The sequence below is a fragment of the Hydra vulgaris genome, chromosome 01, assembly GCF_038396675.1.
Source record: "Hydra vulgaris chromosome 01, alternate assembly HydraT2T_AEP".
Taxonomy (NCBI): domain Eukaryota; kingdom Metazoa; phylum Cnidaria; class Hydrozoa; order Anthoathecata; family Hydridae; genus Hydra; species Hydra vulgaris.
In genome coordinates, this window is record NC_088920.1 from 28,840,164 (window position 1) to 28,859,157 (window position 18,994).

Here is an 18,994-nt window from a genome sequence, read left to right on the forward strand (position 1 = left end):
ATAATCAGAGAATAGCGGGCGTAGTAATTAAGAATAGCGGATGTTGTAATTGAGAACAACGGGCGTTGTGTAATTTAAGGACAATCCCTTAATACTCTTTTAAATTTCAATGAAAAGTGATTTATATTTAAAGGTTTTAACTGGATTTTTTCAATTTATAATAAAATTAATTTACAAATTATAAAACATTTTATGTGACATTAAATGTTAATCAATTTATAAAAAATAAAAATAGATTGAACCTTTTTATTTAAATATGACTAATTTATGCAGAATTATTTTCGAATTTCCTTTAGAAAACATACCGACGATTTTACGAGACAATAATACGGTCTTTATTTAATTTTTTAAAAACCCAGTTATTTTCAGTGACCGATAACAAGATTGTAACTAGGGATTGCAAGCCCGCATAGCGGGATCCCGCATTAATTTAGAGCATGCGAGACATACTTTAAAAAAGTCCATTTAAAAATTTACTAGTCATACAATGCATAATGAAGTGTTTACTGAAAAACTTCTATACAATGTTCAGATACGATGATACTGAGTCAGGATTACTTGAAATGTTTTATTAACTGTCTGAGAAACGATATGTTATTTATTAAATAAGTAATAGCAACTTATCAGAAACTGTCTAAGTTTGTCAACATTTTTATTTTTACTTCTAATATATATATATATATATATATATATATATATATATATATATATATATATATATATATATATATATATATATATATATACATATATATATATATATACATATATATATATATGTATATATATATATATATATATATATATATATATATATATATATATATATATATATATATATATATATATATATATCTTCAGCTATTAAAATATTTTTCTAAGCTATAAATATAAAAAAATCATTCAAAAATAAACAATTATTCAGCAAAACATTAGTCAAACTTGTTCAAATTTTTTTTTTGCTTAGTTAATGATTATGTTGAAATTTTCGCCAATGAGTATGTTGAAATTTTTGTTAATGAGTATGTTGAAAACGTGAAATTGAAAACGTGCGTGCATAATAATAAAAAATATGCTTTTTAAAAAGACTTTAAAAATTATTTACATCAAGATTTTAAAACAAAAGTACCAACTAAGCATGTCGCAAATTAAATCTATATGGAACTATTTTTAAAAAAATGATAAAGAAAAAAATGCGAAGTGCATGTTATGTTCGGTTATTTTAAAAATTAGTCAAAGATCAACTAAAGGGTTATTAATCCATTTAAAAACTAAACATGGCACCGATTTAAAATCAAACGTTTTACAACAAGACAGAGCTTCAACTTCAAAACAGCATGAATCAGTTGAACTAGAGCCTAAAGTATACATCGACTGCGAAGACGAAAAAGTAATTCTATCGAAAAAACGTCAGAACAATTGACACGTTTTTCGTAAAAGAAATTTCTATAAAAAAAATGGTATCGCGCATGGGTGCTAAAGGTGGCTTTACATTTAATAGTTTTGCACATCTTGAGATTTGCGGTATTTGTTTTTAAAGAGTAGTTTCCGGCTCCTTACTTTACCTAATACAATATGATCGACGGCAATTAAATTCTCAGATTCTGTAAAAGCCGATAAAATGCAAAAATTCGTATCACTAAAAAAGTAAAATCAAAAGTTTTCAATAACGTTTGACGAATGGGCATTACAAAATAGTCAGAGATATTTAAACTTAAATGTACATATGGAGGCGAAATCTTGGATTAATTCGAATCCATGGATGGCGTAATGCAAAATATTGCGTCAAGTTAGTTGCACGAAGGCTAAATAGCTTCGATATTGACCCCAAAAAAGACATTATCGCCATAACCACTGATGGAGCAAGTGTGATGGTGAAAGTCGATAAAATGATGTCTTGCTATCAACAACTATGCTATGCTCATGGAATACAACTTGCAGCTATTGATATCTTATTCAAAAAAAACAACGGAGAAGTCGAAGAATCGCTTACTACATATGAAAATTGTGAAGAAAAAGATGAATATGGTAACACTGATGATGATGAAGTTATAAATAAAGAATATGGTTTGACAATAATTATGGACCGGCTATCTGCTGAATTGGTTAGCAATTACAAAGATCTTATGAAAAAAGTGAGAAAGGTTGTGAAAATATTTAAAAACTCTCCTGTCAAAAATGATACATATTTACAGAAGTATATCCTACAAGAACACGGGAAAAAGTTTAAGTTGATTCTTGATTGTAAAACTAGGTGGAACAGTATGTTCGATATGTTAGAAAGATTTCATAGACTAAAAGTGTGTATTGAAAAAGGCTTAATTGATGGGTCAGAAATTTGTTTCACCCAAGAAGAATGGTCCTAAATCAATAACTTAATTATTTGTCTGGCACCACTAAAACTTGGTCTCGAACTATTATGCAGGGGAGAATCGAATCTTGTCACTGCGGAAACAACTTTTCAATTTATGTTAGATAAATTACAAAAGCAATCATCGCTTTTGAGCATAGATTTAGCCGCGGCACTTTGTGAGAGGTTTACACAACGTCGTAATAAGAATTTAAATGGACTACTCGTTTACTTACAAAATCCTAAAAAATATGAACAAGAAGTTAAAAAAAAATGAAAATACTTTTTCAATGCCAAAGAAAACCGTTATGCGTCAATTATAAAAAAAAATATTGATAAGAATTTATACAATTGAAAGAAATGAAGACGAAGAAAATGAACTCGAAGAAAAAGAAGCTGTAGATTCTATTAACATTTTCCAAACACTTACTCCTACAATTCTATCGCTGAAAAAAGAATTGGAAAATCAAATACAGAAAGACAAGAAAAGCTGGACAGAAAATGTAAAGGAGATACCAAATTTAGATTCTTTAGACTGATAAATTATTGAAGCAGGAAATGTCTGCCTATGAAAGTAACGGAGTAAGAGGCAAGTTTCTAGATATAGCGTATAGTTACTTGATGACCATACCACCAACAAGCGTAGAGGCCGAGCAAGCTTTTTCAGCTGCTGGTTATATATGCAATCCTTTGAGGAGTAGATTAAGTGATGATACTTTAAGGAGGGTCTTCTTAAGAGCGCATTTCTTACAATGATTTTCTCATATTTGATATTTTAAAAAATAAATAAAGCTAAAAGACGTTCTATGTAAAGCTAAAAGATGTTCTACGTATTTTGGCTTATCTTTTTGTTCATTAAATGTTAAGAATTATATTGATTTACAAATGAATTGTGATTTTTGGCTTTATTTACTTTATCTTATCAATTTAATAAGTTAAGTATATTTTTCTGAAATACTTGAAAGAAAAATACAATTTTCATTTTGCCTTTTATAAAGTGTATAAGAAATCTACCAGCTCCAGAAAACACTTCTGCAAGACTATAACAGGTATGTTATTCGGACCACAAACTGTGGAATAGTCTAAGCAGAAAATCAGTTTAGATATTGAAGTTGGAGTGGTACAAATGTCAAGCAACAGATCATCCTGTTTGTCGGCTATATCAGACAGAACTAGTGGCATCGACTAGTGGCATCAAGAGATGATGTCTTTAGGTGAGGTGACAAAATCTGAACCATACAAGAGAAGTGGAATAACAGATTTACTTTTGTTGTAGATGCTGTTAAAGATTCTCCAGAAGTCACGAGAACCTAATTTTTGAGATTAAGTATATTGATTTACAAATGAATTGTGTTTTTTGGCTTTATTTACCTCATCTTTTCAATTTAATAAGTTGAGTATATTTTTTTCTGAAATACTTGAAAGAAAAATGCAACTGTCATTTTGCCTTTTATTAAGTGCTTAAGAAATCTACCTATCCCGCGCGGGATTGGCACAAAAATTAAAAATTTCCGCGTGGATCCCGCGGGATTAAAAAGTGTGCGGGATTGCAATCCCGAATTGTAATAATAGACGCTTAAACATTTTTATTATTTCTGTATTTATTAGTTAAAAGTATAGTTTATTCAACTATCCATTTTGTTTTTCTTTAAAAGTTCGTTAAATAAAAATTTAATAATTAATTAGGTATACTGTGTAAAATATCAGCTGCTTTTTAAGCGAATTAATTTACAAACAAATTTGTTATTATTAAATTCATTAACAGAAATTTCACTTAGTGCAAAAAAAAATTGTTTACATTGTCTAATCGTCATAAATAATATTGATTTACATAATATAACAATACAACACACTTTGAGAAATGTTTTTTAATTGATTTAACTGTATTAATTTTCATTAAATTCGTTCGTTTTTTTAATCCAACATTTTTTAAGTAATAACTTAGCATTCGCTTCCCACTGTACACAAGATAATAGTTATTGTGAACAATTTTTTAAAAGTTTTTATAAAAAATCGAGTTGTTTGAACTATTAACAAAAATATGTTTTCTTCCATTGAAAATGGAACTCCAATATTCAAATTTAAAAAAAGGTTAAAAAGCCTATGGGTGACCAAAAAGGAATAACTGTGGATGCATTAAAAGAAAAGACTGTGGTTGAAAAAAACTCTTTAAATGGTTAGGATATCAAAACCAGTTCAGGCTTTTCATCTTGTCAAAACGAAATTAAAACGATACTCATTCGATTGAAGAAACAACAAATACTACTTAAGAATATTACTAAATTGAGGAAGAAACATTGGATGTAATCAATTTAATAGTTACAGATCTAAAACGTACTCGAGTAAAAAATGAAAAAATATTCTAGATTACCATCTTAAACATAATCGCGAAACAATAACGTCGAAAGTAAGAATAACGATGAGTAGCATGTCATAGAAAAATAGCGATAAGAAAATAACGAAACGAAAATAACGAAAAGAGAATAACGAAAAAAATAAATAACGGTAGAAGTCTTTTAATTTTCATTATTGCTTGCTGTCTTATGTTGGTAGAAAGTAAAACGTTTAAAAGGTTTGTTTTTTGTTTAAATCGAATGTACGAAATGTCAAAAAGTTCGAAAAAAGTTCAAAAAGGATTAGTATCTTTTTTAACTAATTTATATTGAGATGAAGTTGAACTTTTGAAGTAGAAATAATTATCAATTAAAATTTTATTTATTTTTATTGCGGGTGGACGTATAATTTTAATGATAAATATAATGAAAGTATAAAACGATACTTTGTCTGATATTTTATAATTATTTAACTTTTATTTTAATTTACGAATTTTTTCAAACTTCGATTTGAACTTTGCGCAAAATAGATAGCAACATATCATATGTGAAAGTATTTCCTTATATGGTTTTTAGCGTTATAAATTTGATTTGTTTGGACCCTAAGAATTATAATTAAAAAAGTGCGTTAAAAACGACAAAATAGTATTCAACTGATTAAGTAAACCAACCAAGTAAATTACCCTAGTTTGAAAAAGTTTTATATCTTAGATTTTTGAGTTTTTTTATTATTAAATCTCGTTTAAGCAGACTGATTTTAGTTACACTTAAAGATTACTTTAAAACATTAAATTTAAGTTTAAATATAAAGTTTGTCGACTTATTTTAGCGACCTAAAAATTAAATTGACTAATTTGATTAAACTAAAACTTAACTACCACCCTTAGTAACTATTACCCCTAACTACCACCTTTAGTTTAAACTTTATGCTATGAGTTTAAAAAGCACAAAAACATTAATTACTGTGAAAAAAGTAAAAAAAAAAAAAAAAAAATTCGTGACGTAAATTATAAATTCTTTGTTACTTTAGCCTGGTTACATCGAATGTCTATAGTTTGGAGTGCTCTCTGGGTAAGAATTTAATCTTTAAAGTTTAAAGATTTTTCTGAATGGATTCTTTCCCAGGGGTAATTTTAAGATTTTTTGAGGAATATAGCCAGTTAGTCGAACATTTAACCCAATTTAATCGGGCAATTTTTAGTTTCGAGAACCTTGTTTTTTGTTAAAAAATTGTGGACTCTTTTTAAAGATTTGTATCTCTCATTTTATTTCTAGAAATGCCCCTGTTCTTTCCTCATTTTAAACTATGCGGTTTCAGACAATAATGGTTATTCTTCAGAAATTAGAAATAAGACGAGTGTGACATAAATTAGTCCACCTTTGCTGAGTGAGGATATGACAATTTTGTTGACAGCTCCAGTTTGGGTAAAATAGTAATATTAAAATTGTGCAGAAAAGCAATGCATAACCTGGAAAAACAAGCAATAAAACGTAGGGTAAAGGAAGGTATGTTCGTGATATATGTAATTTCGTGATATTTCGCTCGGCATTTGTAGCGAACATACCTATTAGTCAAAAACATCGAAATTGCGTCAAATGGTACCCCGGGGTACTACTGTCGATTCACAAATAGTCGTTGGGTGCGTGTGATACGTCAATTGTTTACTATCAGTTTGTACATTCTTTAGCATTATTTAACGTGCGTTCAGCACATTTGTTTGGAGTACTTGTCCAACATTTTTATTTCCAGACTTGTGTTTTAAGGTAAGTAAATTATTTTTATCAAATATTAAACTAGAAAAGATGCTTGATTTAATGGTAAAACTTTTGTTTTTTTATTAACTTCCTATAACTTATGATTCCTTATCGCAGTTACACATTTTCTTAACGTTTTCACCTCAAATGAATTTACATTTTTAATCATGTTTCTTTTATTAAATATAATGACATTAAAAATTGTTTTAAGCACGATATAACTATATAGTTAAATGATAATAATATCTTTCTCTATACGAATCTGCAAATATTTTTGCAACCACTAGATGTAGGAATATACAAGCCACTTAAGTCAAACTGGGCCACTAGCTTAAATGACTTTATGAGGGAAAATCCTGGAGAAAAACCAAATCGGACAACTTTTCATACAATATTGAATCCAGCATTTATTAAAAGCTTTTCTAAAAAAAATATAGAAAATGCATTTAAAAAAAGTGGCATTAAAAAAAATGGGTGCAGTGTTCCTATTGTTTAGTACCTTATCATGAGAGTTGTCAAACATATGAGGACATTGGTGAAGTATTTATGTGTGATACATGTTATCAACAAGAATGTGATTTAGAAAAATAAGTTAATCAGATATAAGTATGGTTAATATTATAGTTATTATATTAAGAGTTTTTTGTAGGTCTGTTATTTTATTTTCTAAGCTACCTATGTTAAAAGTATATTTTTTTTATATATAAATATAAAGTAATGAAAGTATTATTATAATTTTGTTAACTTATAAGCCTGACTATATTTATATTTTATGAACTTAAAGTCTGATTGAATAGTTATGAATTCAAAACAAGTGTTGATATTTTTTGTTATATTATACCAGATGTTATACTTAATTAATAAAGAAAAATTTAAATATTATTGTGTATTCACGAAATTACCTAACCACTATCACGAAATTAAATATCATATCACAAAATTACCTAACTTTTCTCAATGACTTTTGAGCTTTTATAAAAACTTATCAAATGACTTAAAATCCCAAAACTGCATAGATTCTAGTAACTTTACTCTATGTACATCAAACAGTTAAAGTAATTAAGTAAAATTACTGAAATTGACTTTGTAATTACACATCTAGTTAATTTATTACGAACATACCTTCCTTTACCCTATACTGTGTGTACGTTTTATTGCTTGTACACATATCCAGGGGTGACTTTAAGAGGGGTGTGTGCTGGATGGGATACCCCAAAGAAGGCTATTTTTAAATTATAGTCGGCTTCTTAAGGAACATAGCCGGTGATTTGGCATATCACAAGTTTCAGTTGGCAGACTTTTTTTCTAATAAGCAGTCGACAGCTTTTAATAACTCACCCCCCCCCCTCCTCATTTCTTTCCTAGATGCGCCCTTGTACATATTGTTGCTGTTGAAAAATTAAGTTTAAATGAAACAAACCTAACTTGTAGACTATAATTATCTCTCCAAGATTGTACAGAAAGCGGATACAACTTTTAATGCAGGATTTTGAATAACTTTCTTAATTACGGATTCCCAGCTTTATATTTCCTTATAAACTTAAAATCAGTTAGAGAAAGTGATTTTGATGGTCTAAGAAAAATTAAACTAGAAAATTATCTTTTTTTTTTCTAAACAAAGTCCAAGTTATGAGCATTAACCCATAATAAAAAGTTTTAACTGTTAAGTATATAAAACTAGGTCTGTTAAATAACTCAAACATTAAAACTCCAGTTCTATTTTAAATAAAATGTTATTATTCATTAAATTATGCATAAAGTTAAAAATACAAGGTATTATATGCATTAACGGAGCAAGTGTCATAAATGACAAGGAATAACTTTTGAAAAATATTACGCTCTAACTATGTTTACTTTCTTAAAAGTACTTCTTTTTGGTGGTTTCAATAGAATATAGTGGTTTGAGGTCAATATCCATAAACAACAGTTCCATTGACTGTAGGGAAATGACAATGCGTTCCACTTTCTTGTTGCCATAATGATATGGTGTCACTACATTCCCATTAAAGTATGAAAAAGATTAAATAGACAATGCTGTTTTAAGTTTAATATGAGTCTTGCAACTTATTACTAACTTTCAAAACAGCAGATTGATGTAGAGTGGAAATATCATCATGGAAGTAAATAAATGAACATGATCATAGAAAAACCTGCTTCTGTGCACACGATGGTGTAATAGTGATTAGCAGTGTCTTGAATAAAAAATAAAGTGATTCTATTAAAAAAAAAGTTATTTTTATTTTAAAAAGTATAAAAATACTAACAATTTTCTAAGAATATTATACTAAGTTTCTGTAGCGAATGCAGAACCAGTAAAAGAAGCACGCAACATTTAAATTTTACTATAAAATCTCATAAGACACAGGCTGAACCTGAGTAAAACTTTCGTGAAATCAACGTGTTTTTTAGTTGACGCCGAAGTCACGAAGAACGCGTCTCTGTACGGGTTTTAATTCCGAATGTGAAACTAGATGTGCCGCTTGGGGTGTAGATTAAAACGTTTTTTAGATTTACAAAAAATCGATATTTTAAAATTAGAAAAATGTTGGCATCTGGCAAAATGGACTTTTTCTAAAAAATTTTAAAAGACTCTAAAAAGATACTTCTATTACCATTTCATATAATGAAACAGTTTTGAAAAGCTTTGTCTAAAAAGGTTGTTTTAAGTATTTTGGTAAAAAATTTCCTCATTTATCAAAAACTAAATCAAATACAAAAAGTTTTATATAAATATTTAATTGATGACATATTGTTAAAGAATTGTGTTTAACTAAAAAAACTGATAACAAACACTGTATCAGCACGGTATCGTTTAAATACATAAAAATTTTTTATACATAAAGGTTATTTTTATACATAATATACATAATATTTTTATACATAAAGGTTAAATACATAAAGGTTTTTAAAAACATTTTATTTGATGGCCTCTGCATTTAAATATTACTTTAACAATGTTTTTTTTGTTTAGAGAAATATTTAACAAATACAATAGTAGTAATGATAATTGTAGAAAAATACGCTATTAGTACAACTAAAAATCTTCCGTTTAGGAGGGATAAATATTCAAAATTGTTAGGCAGAAGTAGGGGGCGGCAGTTTGTTTGGAATCTCAGAGTTCATTTTGTACCCTCTAAGCTAACGACATTGTATTTATACCTTATTGGCACAAGACGTGTTTTAGACATCTTTTAAACGTACCTTCAAGCCAATACTGAATTAAAACTTACCTTTAGGTTCCTTTTCTCTATTCATACTGTTTTTATAAAAAAAAAAATTCTTCAAAAACAACACAAAAATGTCTTTTATTATGACAAGACAAAATCACTTTCACCATGACAACCGAAAATGACTTTTGTGATGAAGTTTTGTGTCTTCTTGCACTATAGTCCCATAAATGTATTTTTATTCCTTGTCGTTGTATTTCTATTTCTTGTCGTAAATGTCTAAAATAATAAGATTGTTTTTTTATGACAATTATATGACTAATTTATGACAAGGACCATTTAAAAATTTACAAACTTTTATACTGATTAAACTTTTCATTCAAATTTACATTTTAACATGTTAAAGACTTTTAAAATACTTCTTTCGGACGTCTACAATTAGTAAACAAAATTTAATTGCAGACTTATGACTACAGTTGCTTGATATCATATTAATCTAATAAACTTATTTTTATAAGATATCTTTTTTAAGTTTTATTAAACATTTTACCAAAGAAAAAAGCTTTACAATTAGAAATCATAAATGCTTAGAACAAGTAGTCAAATCATGAATCTGATTTTGCTTCTGTGACAGCTTGGGGCTTGCAGTGGCTGGTGAATTTCAACCTATGAATTAAACTATTTTAAAAAATGAGATGCAACTTTTGCAAGAGATGCAACTTTATTACAATGAAACGGAGGCACGAGCAAAACTAGTTTTTATTAGTTTACAGAGTTAGAATCATTTACTGCTCATAATTATCAGATTATCATTAGTATTCTTAAACTGATCAACAAAGATACTGAACCATTTACTTTAAGTCTTTCGGATTGTCATTTACAAATTAATCAACCGTATACACAATGCATTGCAAAGTTAACATCTGCTTAAATTGGCTTTTTTTATTGTACTTCCCTATAAATCGCTTATTTGTTATTTTATAAAATACTGTTGTCCCAAAGGCGGACGGCATAAGGGGACGATGGGTACAATTACATCTCCTACTCTTTTTCTAAGATTTTTTGAAAATAAATTTTTTTCTAATTCTAAAAATTTAATTCAGTATAATTTTTTTAGAAAACTGAAACAAAAGAAGGAAAGCTATTTAAAAGTTGCACATTTTAAATTGGGTTGTTGGTATATCAATGCATAGCATAATCTATAAATTAGATAGATTCTAATTTTTCTAATAAAAATTAATCAGAAAAATTTTGTGTCTTTTGGGATTGCCTGCTTACAAATCACGAAACCAAAAAAATTATCCTCTCCCTTTTACAAGATGGTCTAATTGGCACCCTTGCCCTAACTAGATTGTCTGCATCCACCATATCAAAAAAATCTTAAAACTGATGCTTGGTTCCAATCTTCTTTGGGCTATATATTCAGTTTTTCTATTTAAGTTGGTTTTTTTAACGATACTATCTCTTTTTTAGACATAGTTCGAAAATGAACCAGTTTTATCTGCTTAGCTTGTGCCTCCGTATTATTGTAATAAAGTTGCATCTCTTGCAAAAATTGCGTCTTATTTTTCAAAATAGTTTAATTCATAGTTTTTTCTTCGTGCAACATCTGTACTTCGTAATTCTCCGCCATCTTCATGTTTTCCTAACTCATAATTACGTATACAATTGACGCTTTTTTAAGACTTCTGTCAATCGTTTTCTTGCTTTTTAGCGTTTAACGTAGTTAGTGATTGCTTGCAGCTTTGTTTGAAGTGAAATTGTTGAAAACAAAAAACAAAAACAAACAAAAAATATTTGTTTCTGTTATTTGATTTATATACATAAGCATGTTTTTGTATTTTAAATGATGTTATTATTTATAGTGAAGACAAGTAAATACCACTTTTATTATTATAAAGATATATATATATATATATATATATATATATATATATATATATATATATATATATATATATATAAATATATATATGTTTATATATATATATACTTTACATTATCACACTATAAATAGCAATAGAAATAGCATAGTTGTTATAATACAATATATTTTAATATTTATAGATATAATTAAATGACAACGTCAACTTTTTAAGTTTGTTATTTTTGTAAAGAAATTATGTTATTTAAGATTGTTGTCGTTTTAGAATAAATAATAAAACCAAATACGTGTTGCTGTCATGTAATTAAATTTCTTATCTTAAAAAGTAATAATTTGTTGAAATAGCTTTATTCTCGTTTCAAATGTAAATTCTCGTTATTATCGTTTCTAATGTAAAACAAAGTAGTTGCGATATCATCTGACAATGTTATGCTCGAATCTTTTTACAACACATGAGTAATCAATTGATGAATAAGCTTTAACAAAGATATAATAAGTGAACGGTTTTTAAATCTATGAATTTTTTAATAATCGTCAAAAATAATAAAAAGGGGAGGGGCACATTTTAATTGGCATCAGAGGGGAGGATTGACGCAAACAAAACTTTGTAAAAAATAGCTATCTATGCGTATTAAAAATATAAATATATATAAATATATATATATATATATATATATATATATATATATATATATATATATATATATATATATATATATATATATATATATTTCATTTTACTCTGTGTTTCATCTATAAAAGCTTATCAGAAATATATATAACTTGGCATAAACAAATAAAACTTTAGAGATTAAAAAAAAAATGCTTATACAAAAATTTTATAAATTTCGAATATTTATCTAATATTACTATTATTATTAAATTATGCTTAATTATTATTGATTTATTTAATTTATTAACATTCTAAGATTTTAGAATTGACAACGATAAATGGATATCTAATGTAATCCGATCTTATCGATTCATACGCGTGAAATGCTTGCAAAAGAAATAAACGGCCATAATGGCGCGCCAAAACGGTTAATTACATCTCGAACCATTCCTCTTATTGGGAGTGTTCAATTGACCAGATCAGCATACTGAGCTCACTGCTTTGTTTATCACATTTCTTTTGAAGCATTATTTAGAAATATAAATATTATTATTATTAGCTATGGGTTTTTAAGCGATTTATTTTTGTTCAGTAAAACTTCAAAATTGTTAGCAGAAAAAAGTTTTGTGCATAAAATATGGACGGAGAAGACGAAAGGGCTCCAGCCCCTCCAGTTAGGCATGCTTCTCAAAAAAATCCTAATGAATTTGTTCAAGCTGGTAGCAAACCGTTGCCCATAGCACCAATACAAGATGAAAGAAAAAAAAAAGGTTTCAACAAAATCTTTACACAAAGTATGTATAATTACATACTAATATTTTGCATTATTTACACTCTTACTTAATTAATTTTATATATACTTCGTTATTTTTATGGGATATTTTTTTTTCGTTATATTATATTATGTAATAATAAGTTGTAGGTGTGTGTATAATATTAATTTAAAAAAAGAATTAAATTTACACTGTACTCATTTTTTGGAAACTTAAGTTTTCGAAATTAACGCTTATTATAAGCGTTTATTTTGAAATCTTAAGCTTGCAAAAAATGAGTACAGTGTAAATTTAAATCAAATATAAGCCTTTTATTTGGAAAATTTTTTCAAATATTGGTATATATATATATATTTTATATATAATATATATATATATTTTATATATATATATATATTATATATATATATATATATATATATATATATATATATATATATATATATATATATATATATATATATATATATATGTATATATATATATATATATATATATAAAGGCACACTCAAAGAGAGAGAAAGAATAATGTACACTTATTTTAGTGGATTAATATTGGCATTACTATTTTATATTTTGTGCACTTGAATGCCAACTTCAAGCAAAACAATCTTTTTTGACAAAGAAAAAAAAAGAATAACTAATGGAAAAAAAACATTGTTTTGCTGCCAAAAATATTTCCTCCTGACTATAGAATGATTCTTCTATTATAAAATGATTCTTATTATCCTTGCCTAATACTAAGTTCTTAGCTTATGTATATACTAAAGCTCCTGCAATATGTAATATGTAATGTTATTAATATGTCTATTTATATTATGTGATGCAAGTGATGCCAAAATATTTACGCAAAGATATAAATTTTAAGATTCTAGAAAGCAACACACAGCTTGTTATGTTCAATGAGTACAGGTATTTAGTCTTCAAAATTTCTGTCTGGTTGAGCAATATTTACAGGTCAATATATTATCAACATTACATGTCTGGCATCCCTTTTTGTGATTTATCTTTGATGTATTCTAGATTACTACTTGTGTGCTTAATTCTCACTTTCATATTTTTTTTTATTAATGAACTATTATTTAGTTGACTTTTGAAATAACATGAACTTTTTAACTCTTCAAGTAATAAACTATAAAGTGGCTTTATTCAGTTTGAAATCTGACCAGTTAAACTTTTTTGAAGGCAATTTCCCAGTTATCTACAGTATGATTACTATTTATATTAGATATACCTTAACTGCTCTGGTTTCATCATTTAACCTGAGCAGGAATATTTCTGAAAAGTTATAAGATGTCTGTCGACACAGTTTGTATCTGGATGCAAGTATACCAACATATCAGGTTAACTCATGTGCAAGAATTTGTCAAACTTGCATCAAACCTATTTGATTGTTTTTGTCATGCTTGCTTGTTTTACAGTGAAACATAACACTACCTGGAATCAAAGTTTCTCCTAATGTCATTGACATTTTGTCAAATATGAGAGATTATTGAAACGAAATTGTTGCCAGCAAAGTACATTAATAAATTTCAAAGCACTTTAAGTTTCTCACTAAAAATAAGTTTGGCATGGCATTTTTATATGACCGAGATTCTGCATTACTCAATGAAAATATTTCCTTCAACTAGCATTGGAATAAACCTCACCTTAAGTTGAAAAGAAAAATCTGACCAGTTATAGTTAGAGGAATAGTTTAATTATTTGGTGCTAAACTTTATTTGCCAATTTTATGTATATACTATAAAGGTTTTTAATAAAAAGTTGTCTTCAATTATAATTATAATTGCTGTTGATTTTTAAAAATTTTTTGTCGTGTAATAAGATTTTATATTGTAAAGTAATTAAACATTAAACTCTGATGCAAGCCTGTTAATGAATAAAATGTACTTTTGGAAAAACTCTTTTTATATAATATTTTTTTAAGTTTAAAAAAATGTAATTGCAACTTTAAAAAAAAATGTAAATGTAACATTTTTAGTTTGGTTAAATAATAAAGTAAGCTCTGAAATAAAGTTAATAAATTGCTTTACTTGTTAATTATCTTTAAAGATGTCAATTGTTGACAATTTCTTGTAAGGAAAGTCTTGTAAGCCTGAGTTTATATAAATAGAGTTTTATTTCAAGTTATATTTAATGAAGTTTCCATAACAACAGTATCAGAAATAGTATGTCAGATCTAAATAAGTTTATAAATGATTTTAAAATAGTGATTATGTTTGTTTCATTCTGAATGAAGTAAGTTTAATTTCAACGTACTTATATCTTTATTCTTTGTTATATTTGATATAGATAGTTGTTTTATATTTTTTTAATAATGTTTTATTACAGCCATCAAGAAGAAGCCAGAAATATCATTGCCAACACAATTTTCACATACCATCCATGTAGGGTTTGATCCAGTAACTGGAGATTTCACAGTAAGCAAGAATTTTTTTTTTATTTAAAACATTTTTCTTATAATTTTCAAACTATTTAACTTTAGAATTTTCTGTAATTTTTTTAATTGTTCAGTATAGTATTTTAAGAGTTGTATATTATTTGAAAACAAAAACAAACATTTAAAAGCTGCAAAAACTAAGCAAAAGTTTTGATAAAGAAAATAAATTACATTATTTCTAATATATAAGATTAAGCTGAAAATCAGTTCAAGAAATTTTTTTACTGTAATTAAGCTAATTTTGAAATTGATTTTGTTGATTTTAAATTTATGTATTTAATAAACTGTTTTTATAGTTAAGCTGCTTACATAATTATTATTTAGCATTTTAATATGTGTAAAAAATTATTATGCACTATTTAAAAAAGAACAATAAAATTTATAACAAATATGGGAAACATTACAGAATTTTAAAATATTTTTATTTTAATTATTTCTGGTTACTCTAATCAAGTAATTACTAATATCTAGGCATATAAATAATTGTTTTATCATAATTAGTCTTTATTACTTTAGTCTAGTAGCACTTTTTATAAATAAAATTTTTTAATTTTTATTTTAACAAGGCCATCTGTCATTTTAAAGTAACAAAGTAGCTTCAATTTTTAAAAGGATATAGTTCAGTCACATATACAAATTTTTAATATATATATTATATTTTATAATTATTACATAGAGTTACTTTTTTACTAGACTTTATTAAAATTCTATTTTTAATATCAGCGCTTGAAATGATGTTTGATCTCCCAAATTGATTTTTATATTTGTTGTGATTTTATACAAAATTTCCTATATTAAAGTCATTTTAGTATCATCAAGTATCATTATAGATTGCAACAAATATAAAAAATGTTTATAAAGAATTAAAAAAAAAATTTTTTTATTGAATAGTAAGTGAAATTTATTTAGGGCATGCCTGATTCATGGGCAAAACTTCTTTCTGTCTCAAACATAACACAACAAGAACAAAAACAGAATCCTCAAGCTGTGATTGATGTTTTAAAGTTTTATGACTCTAGCACAAAAAATCAAGTAGATGACAAATTTATGAACTTTAATAAATCTGTTAGTCGTAAGTGTGTATTTTTTTTTTAATTTTTAACCTATTTTCGCTCATTTTTAACCAGTCCTGATCATAAAAAGTAATTGATGCTAATAGAGTTCCTCGAGTTTTTACCTAAGTACCGCGCTCAACTTGTTTCTCCGCCCATCGGCCTTGTTCCTTAAGGTTCGTGTTTCGGAGTTATAGAGTTGAGAGAGGGTTATAACCACTAATAAGTAGCCTCCTCATCTGTAGTAGCCTTCTCGGCCTTGAGGAGGTGAATAACAAAAAAAAAAAAAAAAAGTCTAGTTTTAGACTCGAGCAAAACCCTTATAGTTTAGATCCTCCAGTTGAAAGTAAGTACTTTGATTTAAATGTACATCATTTAAATCAAAAGATATGTAGTTTATTTTTGTTTCTTGCATATAAATTGCTTTTGATAATTTCTTTGTTGCGTTTTTACGCTTTGTTACATTTTACGCTTTGTTACGTTTTACGCTTTGTTACACTTTGTTACGCTTTGTATTTTGTTGTTTAATTGTTTCTTTATATTTTTTGACTTTTTTATATTATGCTCGTTGTCAGAATATTAAAGATTTTTGTTGATAATAAATTTTTTTTATATTATGTTAGCTGTCAGAATACCAAACAATTTTTGTTGATAATGAATTATTGAATTTTTCTTATGCTATATTAGTTGTCAGAAAAACGTTTGTGAAACTTTTTTTTTCGTTGGTAATAAGTTATTGAATTTTTGAAACTTTTAAAAGAAGAACATTTTAAACAAATACTTATTCTGTTTATAGTAATTGTTTTACTATTTTTCAACAAAGTAAAATTGTTTTATATTGCAATGTTTAATATTGATGTTTTTTCTAATTTTAATTTATGTGTTAATTAAATTTATTTAGGAAATTATATTTAATCAGATGATCACTTGCTCTTTAGCTCTTAATTTTCAAAAAAACTTTGCTAATGTTTATCAAAATATTAAACAATGCAGACATAGGCGTAGAAAGATTTTTTTGGTGTTCGAGATAGGTAACTTCCAGACATGGAGCAAACTCCAAACATTTATATGTTTATACTTATGTCAAATAATGAGGGTTTGCAAAAAATTGCGATGATTGGAGGCTGGGAACAAAAAAGCCCCAAAATTCCCCCCCCCCCCCTGCCCTAAACGTGAGAGCAACAAGTTGATGAAGTATTTTTTTTTCTATTCTTAACTAGACTTATATTCATCGATAAATTTTAAGTTTCATAGTATTATCTATTAGCGTTTAAAAATTATTACCATATAAAATTTGCAACCTCCTCAAATTGAAGGGGGTTTAAACTTTATATGGTCATAATTTTCGAATGCTAAAATATTTTAAAATGAAATCTACATACGCAAAGAATTAAAGCTATATTAGTATTAATAGCTATGATGTCAAATATGTTGTCTGTCATAATAACTCCCAAGCTTAATCTTCACTAAAATAGAATATCATTAGTGATATTACTGGATTTTTGAAATATATCTTAATTGAAACGTACTGCTAATGCCAGTACTTACACTTATGACAATATATTAGATGCAAATGGAAAATGATTTTTGAAAAATAATTTTTTTAAGTCAAACTTTCTTTTCTTTCTATAAATAATTCATTTCTGTAAGTAAAATACCTCTGATAGTTGATATGAATATATGGTTTAATAGACATGATGTTAAGACATATAAGCTAAAGTATTTGCAATTCTAGTTTATTATAATTATAATTTTTGATTAAAATTTATTTTAATTAAATTTTTAATCTAAACAATTAAATTATGATATAAAATAAAATTAAAAAAAATTAATTGAAATGATTATATTTTTTCTGCTATAATGAATTTTTTTTTTGTCTACTGTACTACCAAGCCTTCCCAGGAGTGTGTTTAGTTTTTTATCTCATTTGTGCACGCATAAGTTTTTTATTTAGACAACTTGGTCACTGTTGTTTGCAAGTTTTATTATATTAAGCATTTTAATACTTAGTGGAAAAAATTAAGTTTCAAAAACAAACAAAGCAAAACTAACAAAATAGGAAATTATATTAAATAAAATAGAAAATTAAATAGAAAAAAATAAAAAATAAAATTAATAATTTAAATCATTTGTGCACTGTTTTTATTTTTGTTTCTTTAGTGTAGTTGTTATTTTCAGCAATGAAATAGGGCAAGGCAAAGACAAAAAAACAAAAAAACAGTTTCAAGTTGACATTTAAAAGACTAATTTTCCTATATTTTATTTGTTTTTTTGAAGAGAAAGGCAAAAATATAAATTCTTATCTATTTGTAAAATATATTTGTATAGTTTTAATGTATGTAACAAATATATATTGTCCCTATATGAATACATCTACGTAATGCATGCGTGTATGTTTATATGCATTCATATGTTGGTTTGTTCATGTATGCATATATACATATTTATCTCATAGGCTTTACTTTCTGCATCACTTATATAAATTTTATCACTTATATCAATTATAAATTAAATTTGATTGTTTGTCAGTATATGCAAATTTAGCTTATTTGGATAAGGTGTTTACTTCATATGCAAAATGGGCGTGGTTTGAATCCTGTCACTATCCAATTTTTCATTGTTTTTT

General features: G+C 26.4%; 1 protein-coding gene and 1 long non-coding RNA gene across 2 annotated transcripts in view; one reads left to right on the plus strand and one right to left on the minus strand.

Moving 5' to 3' along the window:
• The window catches only part of LOC136075266 (uncharacterized), a 62,302-nt gene extending 50,822 nt beyond the window's left edge, over positions 1–11,480 (minus strand). Inside the window, exons 1-2 of the long non-coding RNA XR_010635785.1 lie at positions 10,156–11,480; positions 9,669–9,884 (exon numbers count right to left, since the gene is read on the minus strand). This is a non-coding gene — a long non-coding RNA (uncharacterized LOC136075266). The remainder of the gene's footprint in view (positions 1–9,668; positions 9,885–10,155) is intronic.
• A 995-nt stretch (positions 11,481–12,475) lies between these two features.
• The window catches only part of LOC100205313 (serine/threonine-protein kinase PAK 3), a 28,663-nt gene continuing 22,144 nt past the window's right edge, over positions 12,476–18,994 (plus strand). Inside the window, exons 1-3 of the mRNA XM_065787850.1 lie at positions 12,476–12,897; positions 15,208–15,296; positions 16,226–16,388. Of these exons, the coding sequence (XP_065643922.1) occupies positions 12,741–12,897; positions 15,208–15,296; positions 16,226–16,388 (409 nt within the window). The 5' untranslated portion in view covers positions 12,476–12,740. The remainder of the gene's footprint in view (positions 12,898–15,207; positions 15,297–16,225; positions 16,389–18,994) is intronic.